This window comes from Pristis pectinata, chromosome 38 (assembly GCF_009764475.1).
Source record: "Pristis pectinata isolate sPriPec2 chromosome 38, sPriPec2.1.pri, whole genome shotgun sequence".
Lineage (NCBI taxonomy): Eukaryota > Metazoa > Chordata > Chondrichthyes > Rhinopristiformes > Pristidae > Pristis > Pristis pectinata.
The window spans coordinates 10005763-10019571 of NC_067441.1; the positions used below are offsets into that span (position 1 = coordinate 10005763).

The window sequence follows — 13809 nt, forward strand, 5'->3', positions numbered from 1 at the left end:
GAAGGGGGAGGGGGGAGGAAGGGGGAGGAAGGGGGAGGGGGGAGGAAGGGGGAGGGGAGGGGGAGGGGGGAGGAAGGGGGAGGGGAGGGGGAGGGGGGAGGAAGGGGGAGGGGTAGGGGGAGGGGAGGAAGGGGGAGGGGAGGAAGAGGGAGGGGAGGGAGGGGGAGGGGAGGGAGGAAGGGGGAGGGGAGGGAGGGGGAGGGGAGGGAGGAAGGGGGAGGGGAGGGAGGGGGAGGGGAGGGAGGAAGGGGGAGGGGAGGGAGGGGGAGGGGAGGGAGGGGGAGGGGAGGGAGGGGGAGGGGAGGGAGGGGGAGGGGAGGGAGGGGGAGGGAGGGAGGGGGAGGGAGGGGGAGGGAGGGGGGAGGGAGGGGGAGGGAGGGGGAGGGAGGGAGGGGGAGGGAGGGGGAGGGAGGGGAGGAGGGGGAGGGAGGGAGGGGGAGGGAGGGGGGGGGAGGGGGGGGGAGGGGGGGAGGGGGGGAGGGGGGAGGGGGGGGAGGGGGGAGGGGGAGGGGGGGAGGGGGGGAGGGAGGGGGGGGAGGGGGGGAGGGGGGGAGGGGGGAGGGGGAGGGGGGGGAGGGGGGGAGGAGGGAGGGAGGAGGGAGGAGGGGGGAGGGGGGAGGGAGGAGGGAGGGGGGAGGGAGGAGGGAGGGGGAGGGAGGAGGGAGGAGGGGGGAGGGAGGGGAGAGGGAGGGGGGAGGGAGGGGGGAGGGAGGGGGGAGGGGGGGGGAGGGGGGAGGGAGGGGGGAGGACTGGGGCCGGGACAGGCCGCTCACTGCTCCAGGGTACAGTTGGTCTCGGAAGGACAGCGGGGACGGAGCGGCCCCCTCGCCCGGTGAGAACACCTGTGACACCGACACCCGCCCCGCACCGGCCGCCCGGACTGGGAGGAACAACCGTCCACCATCTTCTCCAGCCTCAGGTCCTCCACGGTCCCACAATGCGCGGCGACGGGGGAGCGGGGCCAGCGCGCAGGCGCGGCGCTGCAGGAAGTGGGGCGGGCAGCGCCAATCGGACGGCGCCACGTCCGCGGGCCAGCGAAGCCGGAAGCCTGGCTCCCGAGCGCTCGGTGATGGCGCCTCCCGCCGCCCCGCTCCTGCCGCTCGTCCTCGGCCTCGTCCTCGGCCTGGTCCTCGGCGCCCGCGCCATCTCCTTCCACCTCCCCTCCAACGCCAGGAAGTGTCTCCGGGAGGAGATCCACAAGGACGTGCTGGTGACCGGCGAGTACGAGCTGAGCGAGCAGCCGGGCGGCCGCACCGACCTGAAGGTGGGAGAGCGGGGAGGGGGGGGTGGAGGGTCTGTGTGTGGCGGGGAGGAGGGGTGGGGGGAAGGGGAAGGGTTGGGGGAGGAGGGGGGGAAGGGTTGGGGGGTGAGGGGAAGGGTGAGGGGAAGGGTTAGGGGAGGGGGGTGAGGGGAAGGGTTAGGGGAGGGGGGGTGAGGGGAAGGGTTAGGGGAGGGGGGGTGAGGGGAAGGGTTAGGGGAGGGGGGGTGAGGGGAAGGGGGAGGGTGGGTGAGGGGAAGGGTGGGGGAGGGTGGGTGAGGGGAAGGGTGGGGGAGGGGGAGTGGGGGTGAGGGGGAGGGTTGGGTCGGGGGGAGGGTGGGTTAGGGGGAGGGTGGGTGAGGGGAAGGGTTGGGTGGGGGGAGGGGGGGTTAGGGGAAGGGTTGGGTGGGAGGGAGGGTGGGTGAGGGGAAGGGTTGGGTGGGGGGGAGGGTGGGTGAGGGGAAGGGTTTGGTGGGGGGGAGGGGGGGTGAGGGGAAGGGTTTGGTGGGGGGAGGGGGGGTGAGGGGTAGGGTTGGGTGGGGGGGAGGGGGGAGAGGGGGTAAGGGGGAGGGTGGGTGAGGGGAAGGGTTGGGTGAGGGGGAGGGTTGTTGGGAGGGGGGGTGAGGGGAAGGGAGAGGGTGGGGGTGAGGGGAAGGGAGAGGGTGGGGGTGAGGGGAAGGGTTGGGGAGGGGGGTAAAGGGAAGGGGAGGGTATGTGTGTGGCGGGAATGAGGGGGAGGGGGTTGTGGGGGGGAAGGGAAGGGGAGGGGGGTGAGGGGAAGGGTATGTGTGTGGCGGGAATGAGGGGGAGGGGGTTGTGGGGGGGAAGGGAAGTGGGGGTGTGGATGTGGGGAAGGGTGTGTGTGTGTGGCTGCGCAACGGGGTTTGGGGGGGGAAGGGTACGTGTGTGTGGGTGGGGAAGGGTCTGTGTGTGGGGGGTGGGGGGAAGGGTACATGTGTGGGAAGGGGTGGTGGTGTGGGGAAGGGGGCTGTTGGGGGGAAGGGAAGGGGTGGGGGTGTGGGGAAGGAAAGTGGCGGTGTGGGGAAAGGGGGGTGGGGGGAAGGGGGTGAGGGGAAAGGAACTGGGGGTATGGGGAAAGGCGTAGGGGTGTGATGACCGAGTGAGTGGTGGAGTTTCGGGGAAAGGGAACAGGGAGGGGAGTGGGCTGAGGGGAGAAGGTGAGGGAGTTGTGGGAGGACAGGATAGAATGAATGGGGGAGAGAATCTGGTGGGTGAGGGGCAGGAGTCAGATGTTGCAATGAGGACCCGTGCACCTTTTCACTGCTAAATGTTTTTCTCAGCCAGAAGAGTCATGCCATCCGGAGGCAGGCCCTTCGGCCCGCTGTGCTGGCCACCTCGTAGAACCAAAACAATCCGTTGGGGGAACTCAGCGGGTCAGGCAGCATCTGTGGAGGGAAATGGACAGTCGTTGTTTCAGTTTGAGATCCTTCAGCTGGACTGAAAGGTAGAGGGGAGATCACCAGTGTAAAGTGGTGGAGCAAGAACCTGCAATGTTGACTGTCCATGTCTCTCCACAGATGCTGCCTGACCTGCTGAGTTTCTCCGGCAGTTTGTTTTTTGCTCCGTATTCCAGCATCTGCAATCTCTTGTGTCTCTGGCCATCATGTACCTACCAAAACTAATCCCGTTTCCAAGCCCACAGCATTTTAGCTATGGTATTTCAATTATGCATCTAAATGCTTATGTGCTAATGGAGTACCTGCCTCCTCCACCCGTTGGGCAATACTTTCCAAATTTCAAGCCTTCTCTGGTCGGGAAAAACTCTTCCTCAAATCCAGTCAACCCCTTCCCTTGAACTTGTGCATTCTGGTCATTGACATCTCTGCTGTGGGGTAGTTCCTCACGATCTACTCTATTTATACCCATAATCTTGTATACCTGAATCAGGTCACCTATTGGCCTTCTCTATGAAGAAAACAGTCTCTCCGATCCAGGCAGTGTTCCAGGGAATCTCCCCTCTGCCCTCTCCAGTACACCTGCATCATTTCTACAATGTGAACAGCACGTGATACAGTACTTCACCTGTAATCTAACTAATGATTTATTTGGCCTCACTGAGCTCTGCTCTTGTACTTTATAGCTTGGCTAATGGAGGCAAGTATCCTGCACACTTCAACTACCTATCAGTGCTGCAAACAATCTGCTGGAGGAACTTAGCAAGTCAAGCAGCTTTGGTGTGGGTGCGGAGGGTGGGGTGGTGAGAGAGAGGAGTTGTCGATATTTTTGACTGAAGCCCTGCATCGGGACTCTGGCGTATCTACCAGTGCTGCTACCTTTGTGGATCCTTGAACATGTACACAAAGGTTGCTCTGTTCCTCAGTACTTGCCATGTATTGTGTATATCCGGGCCTTAAGTCCTCCAAAAATAAATCACCTTGCATCTTTTGGGATTAAATTTCCATCTGACATTTCTGTGCCCATCTACGAAGACCCTTCCTCACTATTTACAGCACTGCTAATCTACTTGTTATCTGCGAACTTACCAATGATACCTCCTACGTTCACATCCAGATCATTAACTTGTACCAGCACTGATCCCTATGTCACAGTCTCACAGCATGGAAACAGGCCCTTCGGCCGAACTCGTCCTTGCCAACTGTGTTGCCCAGCGAGCTAGTCCCATCCACCTGCGTTTGGCCCTCAGCCCCCTAAACCTCTTCTATCCATGTACTTATCCAGATGGCTTTTAAACGTTGCTGATGTGCCCGCCTCAACCACTATTTCTGGCAGCTCGTTCCAAATACGCACCACCCTTTGTGTGAAGAAGCTGCCCCTGATGTCCCTTCTAAATCTTTTGCTTTTGATCTTAAACCTCTGCCCTCTTGTTTTTCGCTCCCCCTCCCTGGGAAAAAGACTGTGCTTTCACCCTATGTCTCTCATGATCTTATACACCTCTATCAGGTCACCCTTCAATCTCCTATGTTCCAGGGAATAAAGTCCTAGTCTAAGCAACCTAACCTTATAACTGAGGCCCCCAAGTCCAGGCAATGTCCTGGTAAATCTTTTCTGCACTCTTTCTAGTTTAATAACATCTTTCCTGTAATATGGTGACCAAAACTGTGCACAGTATCCCAAGTGTGGCCTCTCCAACATCTTGTACAACTGCAACATAACTTCCCAACTCCTACACTCAGTGCCCTGACTGATGAAGACCAGCGTGCCAAACGCCTTCTTCACCACCCTGTCTACCTGTGACGCCACTTTCAGCAAGCTATGCACTTGCACTCCTAGGTCCTTCTATTCCTTCACACTCCCCAGGACCCTACCATTCACTGTATGTGTCCTTCCCTGGTTTGATCTCCCAAAATGCAATACCTCACATTTATCGGGATTGAAAGCCATTTGCCAACCGTCAGCCCACGTGCCCAACTGATCAAGGTCCCTCTTTAATTTTTCATAACCTTCTTAAACCATCTACAACACGACCTGTTGTAGTATCATCTGCAAACTTACTAACCGTGCCTTGTACATTCACATCCAAACTGTTTATATAAATTACAAGCAACAAATATCCCAGCTTCAACCCCTGTGGCATATCTAGACACAGGCCTCCAGTCTGAGAAACAACCCTCGACCATCACCCTCTGCTTCCTACCACTGAGCCAGTTATGAATCCATACTGCTAACTCCCCCTGGATCCCGTGCAATCTAAACTTCCAGACTAGCCTGCCATGAGGGAACTTGTCAACGGCCTTGCTAAAGATTTATAGACAACATCCATTGCCTGACCCTCATCTACCCTCTTGGTTACCTCCTCGTAGAACTCCAGGGGATTTGTCAGACATGACTTCCCATGCACAAAGCTGTGCTGACTGTCCCAAATCAGACCCTGTCTCTCCAAATGTTGGTAGGTCATGTCCCTCAGAATCACCTCCACCACCACTGATGTCAGACTCACCGGCTGGTAGTTTCCTGGCTTGTTTTTAACTACCCGTGTTGTGATCCACCTTTGGTCACAGGCTTCCGATCGCAAACCAACAACTCCTGCCTTTTGATCATCAAAGCATTTTGCCAAACTGCCCTTGATCCAATAGCCTTTTTACCTCTCAGACTAGTGCCCCATGCGGGACCTTGTCAGAGGTCTCGCTGAAGTCCAAGTAGGAAACATCAACTGTACGATCATTGACATATTTAGTCATTTTGTTGGAAAATTCAACCAAATTAGTCAGTCTGGACTGCAAAGCCGCACTGACTATCCCTGATCAATCCCTGCTGTTCCAAACCCTGTCCCTCAGAAATTTTTTTCCAATAATTTCCCTGCCACTGACGTAAGACTCACTGGCCTGTAATTACCTGGCTTATTCCTACTGCCCTCCTTATATAAGGCACCACAATCGCTGTCTTCCAGTCATCTGGAACCTCAGCAATCTCCTCTGTTGCCTCCCCTTGTAGCCTGGGATACATCAGGAGATAATGAAAAAAAAACCCTGCAAAAATGTGAAACAGAAACACAAAATGCTCGAAGAACTCAGCAGGTCAGGCAGCATCTGTGGAGAGAGCCAGCTCGAAGACCCTTCATCAGATACATCAGGCCCTGGAGATTTATCTGCCTCACTAACACATCTAATGTCTCTTGTTGTAATTTGTTCTTGAATCCCATTATCTCCCTTCCCGAATTCTCCGACTGCGTGGCCCTTCAGTGAAAATGAAAATAACACACATGAAAAGCATTTATTTAAGATGTGAAAACAGGAAATGCTGCATACACTCCGTAGGCCTGGCTGCACACGTGGGAAGAGCGACGGGTGACCTTTCAGGCTGAAGTGGGGAAAGGGTCCGTGGTGGCTGCAGGAGAGCTTATCCGTTAGTCCAGCTCCTCTCATTTCCTGCAGCTTTTTCTTTCTCACACATGCCCATGCTCTGATTGATTTTGTCATTAAGAGCTGATATGTAGCTGCCCACTAGCTTGTCTCTGGGGCAATGGCAGTCAAAAGAAGCACATGTAAACTCCACAGTGTTTGAGGTAGGGATTGAATCCAGGTCCTTGGAGCTCTGAGGCAGCGACACTACACACGGTGCCGTTGGGCAGCCTGTTGTTGCTCTGGAATACGGCTTGTTGATATTTGGGTTTCCCTCTGGTAGATGGCGGGAGTGGAGGTGGGGGAGAGTGCGTGGGGCCTGTGTGGAGGGGTTGTCTGGGTGAACTGAGAGTTTACGAGTGGGGCTTGGATCAAGGTGTCAGTCTGAGATCCTGGGAGGGATTTGGACTGCTATGGAAGGGGCAAGGTTGGGTTGACGTTGGGAGTTTGGGACTAGCTGATGGGTTCAGTTGAGAAGGAACAGGGTGGCCATTGGTGCTGTGGAGGATTTGAGTGGGGCTGTCGTGTGGACCACTGAGTATGGTGCTGGAACCAGGGTATCAAGTCCTTCTGTGCACCCTCTCCCAGGTGACAGACTCCTCCGGCCACATTCTGTACTCCAAGGAGGAGGCGACCAAGGGGAAGTTTGCCTTCACCACTGACGACTATGACATGTTTGAGATCTGCTTTGAGAGTCGGCTGCCGACAGGTGAGTGCACGGTGGGAAGAGATTGTGCAGGTGTGGTTTGGGCTGCAGAGGGTCTGGGGTGTGGGGACGAGCAAAGTATCAATCCGAAATTTTGTTGGAATATTGGATGCAACACGTCAACTGATGGAAGTTCACAGGCAAAGTACAGCCGGTGCTGAAGGCTAAAATAGAAAAGAGAATGATCAGGAATTGCACAGTATTTTCTTTCCAATTTTTATTTATGATAGAAGTGCATCAGGAGCGACGTCTCCCTCCCTCGGCTGTTCCCACCCACCCCACTGGCTGTTCATCCACCCATGCCCCTCCCACCCCTGGCTGTCTCTCCATCCACTCTCCCTGCCCCCTCACCTTCTCGGCAAGCCTTCTCTCCCACCCTCTCCTGCCTCTGTAACCTCACACCCCACCTCCACCCCACTGAGTTTTATGTCCCCTCTCCCTCCACCCGTCAATCCTTTGTCTCCGTACTTCTGCTGTGGCGGCACCAGGCTGCGTCTGGGGCAAAATGCTTCGGGGGAAAAAAGTTCCAACCTGTTCAGCATCTTCTCATAACTTGAGCCCTCCAGTCCCGGTGATATCCTCGTGAATCTTTTCTGTAGCTGAATGACATCCTTCCTATAGCTGGGCGACCGAAACGGCACACAGTCCTCCAGGTGTGGTCTCAACAACGACTTGTACAGTCACAAGGTGACATCATTAGTATTTAGTTGCTCTCTGTCAGGCTCCACACACTCAGTGCCCTGACCGATGAAGGCCAACGTGCCAAGCGCCTCCTTCCCCACCCTGTCCACCTGTGTCGCCACTTTCAGGGAACCACGTATCTGTATCCCTAGGTCTCTCTGTTCTACAACACTCTCCAGGGCCCGACCATTTACTGTGCAAGTCCTGCCCTGGTGTCGCGTACCAAAATGCAACACCTCGCACTTGTCCAAGTTAAAGTCCAACTACCGTTCCCACTTTCCCATTTCATTCTAGATCTTGTTTGTAACCTCCTTCACTGTCCACTGCACCACCTATTTTGGTGTCATCTGCGAACTTAGTAACCATGTTAACAACACTGAGGTGCCAGTCCCGCCCCTCCCTCAACCATGTTTCTGTTACGGCTATAATATCCCAGTCTCACGTACAAATCCGTGCCCTGAGTTCATTTTCCTTGCTTGTCAGGCTTGCATTAAAATTGCATGACGAGCTTTGAGGTGATGTTGCAGCTCTGTAACACTCTGGTTGGACCACACTAAGTATTATGTTCAGTTCTGGTCGCCTCATTATAGGCAGGATGTGGCAGCTTTAGAGAGGGTGCAGAGGAGATTTACCAGGATGCTGCCTGGATTAGTGAACATCTAATGAGAAGCTGAGCGAGCTAGGACTTTTCTTTTTGGAGTGACGGAGGTTGAGAGGCGACCTGATAGAGGTGTATAAGATTATGAGAGGCATTCGATAGAGTGGACAGCCAGCAACTTTTCCTCAGGGTGGCAGAGAACATCAGATTAAGGTAAGTGGAGGGAAGTTTAGGGGAGATGTCAGAGGTAGGTTTTGTTTTTACACAGAGTGGTGGGTGCCTGGAACGCACTGCTGGGGGGTGGTGGTAGAGGTTGATGCAATAGGGACTTTTAAAAGACTCTTAGATAGGCACATGGATGTAAGAAAAATGGAGGGTTATGGGCTGTGTAGGAGGGAAGGGTTAGATTGATCATGGAGTGGGTTTATATAGGTTGGCACAACATGGTGGGCCGAAGGGCCTGTACTGTGCTGTACTGTTCTATGTTTCAAAATAAGTGCTCCTTAGTCTGTCAAACCTTTCTTCACTGTCTGTCCAGCCCTTGTCTGTCCTGTCTACTGAACTCGCTGGCTTTAACATTTATGTTTGCTTCAACGTGCCCATCTGCCACACTGCTGGTTTGGGTCCCAACCCCCTGTCAGACTAGCTTAAACCTTCCTGAGTAGCATCTTAGCAAACCTCATTGCCAGGATATCAGTCCCTGTCCGGTTCGGGTGCAACCCGTCCCTCTTGTACAAGTCACCTCTGCCCCTGAAGAGATCCCAATGGTCCAAGAACCTGAACCCTTGCCTCGTGCATTAGTTCCTCAGTCACGCATTCAGATGCACTATCTTCCTATTTCTACCGTCACTAGCATGTGGCATGGGATCCAGAGATTACTACCCTTGAGGTCCAGCTTTTTAATCTTCTGCCTAACTCCTTCTACTCACTCCGCAGGTCCTCAAACCTCTTTCTACCCACGTCATTGATACCAATGTACACAAAGACCTCTGTCTGCTCACCCTCCCCCTTGAGAATGTTCTGCAACTGCTCAGAGACATCCTTCACCCTGGCACCCGGCAGGCAACACACGAGCCCGGAGTCTCGTTCGCAGCTACAGGATCTCCTGTCTGACTCCCTAACTATTGTCTCCCATCATTACAGTTCTCCTTGTCTTCACCTTCCCCTGCTGTGTATCAGAGCCAGATACTACAGCACAGACATGGCAGCTGCTGCTCTCTGAAAGGCCACCCCCACCAACAGTATCCAAAATGGGTGTACTTGTTCCTGGGGGGAGTGGCCGCAGGGGAACCCTGCACACTCTGCTTACTCCCTCCCTTTTTTCCTGGTGGTCACCCAACTACCTGCAGCCTGCCCCTTAAGTGTAACCACCTTACTAAAGCTCCTGTCTACGATGCCCTGAGCATCACAGATGCTCCTGAGGGAGGCCGCTGGCTGTGGTCAGTCGGGAGCTGCAGCCGGACACACTTTCTGCAGGAGTCACCAGGGGCACCGGCGGTGTCCCCTGATCTCCCACTCCCTGTAGGTGGGATGTGTGGCTGCCACCTTTAAACCACTGAGTCTACGGAGGTAAGTAAAAGATCTCCCCTTTCCCTCTGCTCAGCCTCTCGAGCCAAAGCGTCTGCCCTTGCACCTCGCCAACAGCGTTGGTTCTCACTGTGCCTATCATTGGTGACTCCAGCCAGATTGCAAGGTCCCCGCTTAGAGGAGCCTGATCATTTTCTCTCATTCCCAGGCCATTTCCGGGTCCCTGACCAGCTGATCATTCTCAACACCAAACATGGAGTTGAAGCCAAGAACTATGAAGATGTAAGTTCCTGCATAGATCTATCTTCTACATGAGTGAGGGTACAGGGGGAGTGGAGGGGCGTGTGCATGTTTGCTGGGGTGGGGGGTGATGGTGGGGCAAGAACTTGCAAGGGAGGGATCTCTCTGGCCCACGTGGGGTGTGCGTGTACAGAAGGCTGGTGTCTGGGGCTGGGTTCACGTTCCTGTGTCGGGAGGGCTGGTGCAGGCTGCGTTTGTGTACCCATGGGATCTGGGGCTGGGGCTGGTCTTGCGGATGGACGGGTGGGGTGGGGGGGGGGTGGGTACTGTGGTAGGGCTCGGTGATCCACTCTCTGCGGGTGGATGGGATCGTCGGGCTGTGTCTCTGAGAGTCTCTCTTCCCGACAGATCGCAAAGGCGGAGAAGCTGAAGCCCCTCGAGGTGGAGCTGAGGCGGCTGGAGGACCTGTCAGAGTCAATTGTCAATGACTTTGCCTACATGAAGCAGCGAGAGGAAGAGATGAGGGACACCAATGGTGAGAGCAGTGCGGCTCAGACAAGCTGCATTATTCCTGACCCGTGCACGGTTGTTTCTCGGTCACTGTTGTATCGGGGTGTAATTTTCCTGAGAGCGCTTCCCTCTGCTTCATAACAGTTGGATAACTGGTGAAGTTTCCATTTCAAAGCTAAAGAGGTGCGGAACAAAATGTCGCTGTTGGTGCTGTGTGCCAGCCTTGGCAGCAATGCTCACAACTAACTCAGATGATCGCTGGCCGCAGAAAAATTTCTCAGCAAAGGCGACCCTTGCCCTGGGCAGAGCAGTTGATCTTAAGTAATGTCTTAAAAATTGGAAGGAGATGTGGAGTGGTTTAGGAAAATAAATAGCTGAGCTTGGAGGGCCTTGGATCCCAGTGATGGAGAGATTAGACAAGACACTGGAGGAACTTATTGGGCCAGGCAGCGTCTATAGAGGGAGATGGACAGTCGACACTTTGGGTCAAGACCTTCATCCGGACTGCGTCAGGACCAGTGCAGGTGAAAGGTCTCGACCCCAAATGTCCACTGTCCATTTCTCCCCACAGGTACTGCCTGACTTGCTGAACTCCTCCGGCTTGTTTGTCGCTCCAGATTCTGGCATCTGCGGTCTCTTGATTTTAAAATTGGGGATGACTGAGACGCTGAATCGGTTTTGGAAAATGGAAGTGTAGGGGAGTGGGTGTCTCTGCAAGTGTGGGACCTGCCACGTCCTAAACTGATCACGTCTTTGGAGTTTTCTGCTTGGAGGGGCTTTCAGCCCAGTAGGATCTGTGATCCTGTTCACAAGGGCGTGAGATCTGGGTGTATAGATCACAGGATCTCGGGGGGGGGGGGGGGGGGGGGGTGGTGGGAGTGATGCCACTGAGTGAACCTGGGTTTGCCTTCCCACACCTACAGCTTTCTGGTTAGGTGTGGACAAACTGACTCTCCACCCTGGCGCTGGTTCGCAAGGCAGAGTGAGGTCTCGTGTAAGTGTACCACTGATTCCTGAATCCCCTGACTGCCCTTGGCAAGAAGCAAGAGTGGGGAGAGAAACTGTGTAATATGCTGAATCATTTAAACCTATTAAAATTATAAATTTTTAAAAACAAAACTAAGCAAAATAATTGATTAAAACATATTGGAGCATTAACAAATCATTAACAGCATTAAAACTATGGATTAGAAAAGATTAAGCAACTTGCCCTTTTGCTGATCTCCAATTTGGCGACAAGAATGGGGTTTCTAGTTCTTCCTCTGGACTCTACCTGGCGCTCGGCAGCGGACTGAACAACCAGTCAGTCAGTGCAGTCCCTTTAACACCAGAGGGGAGAGTTGTGGAATGTATTTTGGGCAAGGGAATGCATTCAGGGAAGAGGCAAAAGGGATCTTTGCAGGATTGATCATTTTGGAGGGGATTTAAAGTGTAAATGGTGCTTAGGCTGATAGCTGAAGATTTGACAGTCTCAGCTAATCCTGCAGCAGGGAAATGGCCCTAATGAAAGTATGATTAAACTGAAAGCACAGACCTCGAACCATCTGCCACAATTGACCAGCTCCTTTCTTTCCGCAGAGTCGACTAGTGCCCGCGTCCTGTACTTCAGCATTTTTTCAATGTGTTGTCTGGTTGGACTGGCCACCTGGCAGGTTTTCTACCTGCGTCGCTTCTTCAAAGCCAAGAAACTCATTGAATAATGGTGATCAGAATGTGTGTGTGAGTGTGTACGTGCGTCTGAGTTTGGAGGGGGCGCGTGTGAGTGATAACTTACCATTGTTTCTTTGTATTAAATGGAGTGCTTTAAGTATTTGAACAAGGGCTGTGTTTTAATTTGCAGCATTGGAGTTGATAATTGACCCACGGTCAGGGCTTGAGACCACTGAGTCTTGTGAACAGTCAAATAAGCTTCCTCTTATCAGGATTACATCAGATTGACTTGGACCACTCCCCAGGACAAAGATGACCACAGGAACTCCTTGGACAACAACTGTTCTGTAGAAATTTACCTCCACAGGCTGAAACTTTGTGACAAAAACAGAAAATGCTGGAAAAACTCGGCAGGTCAGACTGCTTCTGCAGAGAGAAACTTTCAATGGGTTTTCCAGCATTTTTTATGTTCTTGTTTTAGATTTCCAACGTCTGCAGTTTTTTTTTGATTTTTTTTTTCTCATCTTCTGGAACTACGAATAGCTTGCAAGAAAGGTGCTGTCATCTTGAGTGTCCAAGAGAAAATCTGCAGTAGCCTTTTAACAGGAAAATAATTCTCAAGAAGGTACAGTCTCACCTGAATCAGTCACAGTGGGTCACTGCACCTTTGACTTGTTTTGAGAAGTGACCTGGTTTCCTCAAGTCAAATATTTCTGTTCAATTCCACCTCCCTGGTCTCCAACCCCGTGGGAATAAGTAGCGATTTATCCCCTGAATCCTGGCCACACACTCTGGAGGCTGCTTGGCTGCCAAGGAGGTTTGAATTTCTCTTTTTATTGAGATACTATCATAGTCACGGAGCACAGAAACTGGCCCTTCGCCCACTGAATCCATGCAAACCATCAGGCACCCACTGTACACTAATCCCATTTGCAATAATGCTGTATGAATTTTAAAGATTGATGTAAGCAGACTAAACTGAGCTCCAGGGTGGTTGACTGCCTCGTGTCTGGAGTTATGTGAGTCGACGGGCACGGCACTTCCTGACCTTCACGGCTCGTATGGAGGGATTGAGCTAAAGGGGGTTATTTCTTCTCAAAATTTATACTGTACTAAAGTTTGGCTGCCCCTTCAATCCAGCCCAGAATGTGAGACATGGAGGTTCCCCTCCCGTGGAGGAGTGGATTCTGAGTGATTCGATGCCAGGGATTTGAGCTGGTGAAAGAGGGAGACCTGCGCCAGAGGCTTTTGATTTGCTTGACCACTTGTTTTGTATGTTCTCTGCGGGTGACTGTTGTGTGATTAGTTGGTGGGAGTGACCGGGGTCTGCAGACGTGCGACATTCCGGGGTCAGTCTGTGGTCTTCCGCTGTAAAACGTTTGATTATTTGGGAATAGTTTTGTGCAGAAATTGTAAGAATAAAATTCTCTTTTAATTGGATGTGATGTTTGGGCCTATTTTATGGCGGACCATGTGGTGAGCTGTGGAGGGGACGATGGGAGATACGGTTGATGGTACTTGTGCTACAATGGGCAAGAGCAGTCACAGAGTCATACAGTACGGAATAGGCCCTTTGGCCCAACTGCTCCATGCTGACCAAGATTCCCATCTAAGCTAGTCCCATTTGGCCCACATCCCTCTAAACCTTTCTATCCATGTACCTGTCCAAGTACCTTTTAAATGTTGGTAATGTACCTGCCTTCCAATCATGCTCTCCTGCTCTGTTGAGGAGGGAATTCCAGGATTTGGACCTGGATTTCAGAAGGCCTTGTCTTTGAGGCATTTGATAAGAGAGATCTTAATTTGCATGAATGCCTTT

At 53.3% G+C, this 13809-nt stretch overlaps 1 protein-coding gene across 1 annotated transcript; it reads left to right on the top strand.

The window, feature by feature from the left end:
- Window positions 1–934: 934 nt before the first annotated feature.
- tmed10 (transmembrane p24 trafficking protein 10) lies at window positions 935–13430 on the top strand. Its single transcript, XM_052045066.1, has 5 exons — window positions 935–1264; window positions 6667–6787; window positions 9799–9872; window positions 10239–10365; window positions 11919–13430. The coding sequence occupies exons 1-5, from the start codon at window positions 938–940 to the stop codon at window positions 12038–12040; spliced, it is 771 nt and encodes a 256-aa protein (XP_051901026.1). The 5' UTR covers window positions 935–937; the 3' UTR covers window positions 12041–13430.
- Window positions 13431–13809: the final 379 nt, after the last annotated feature.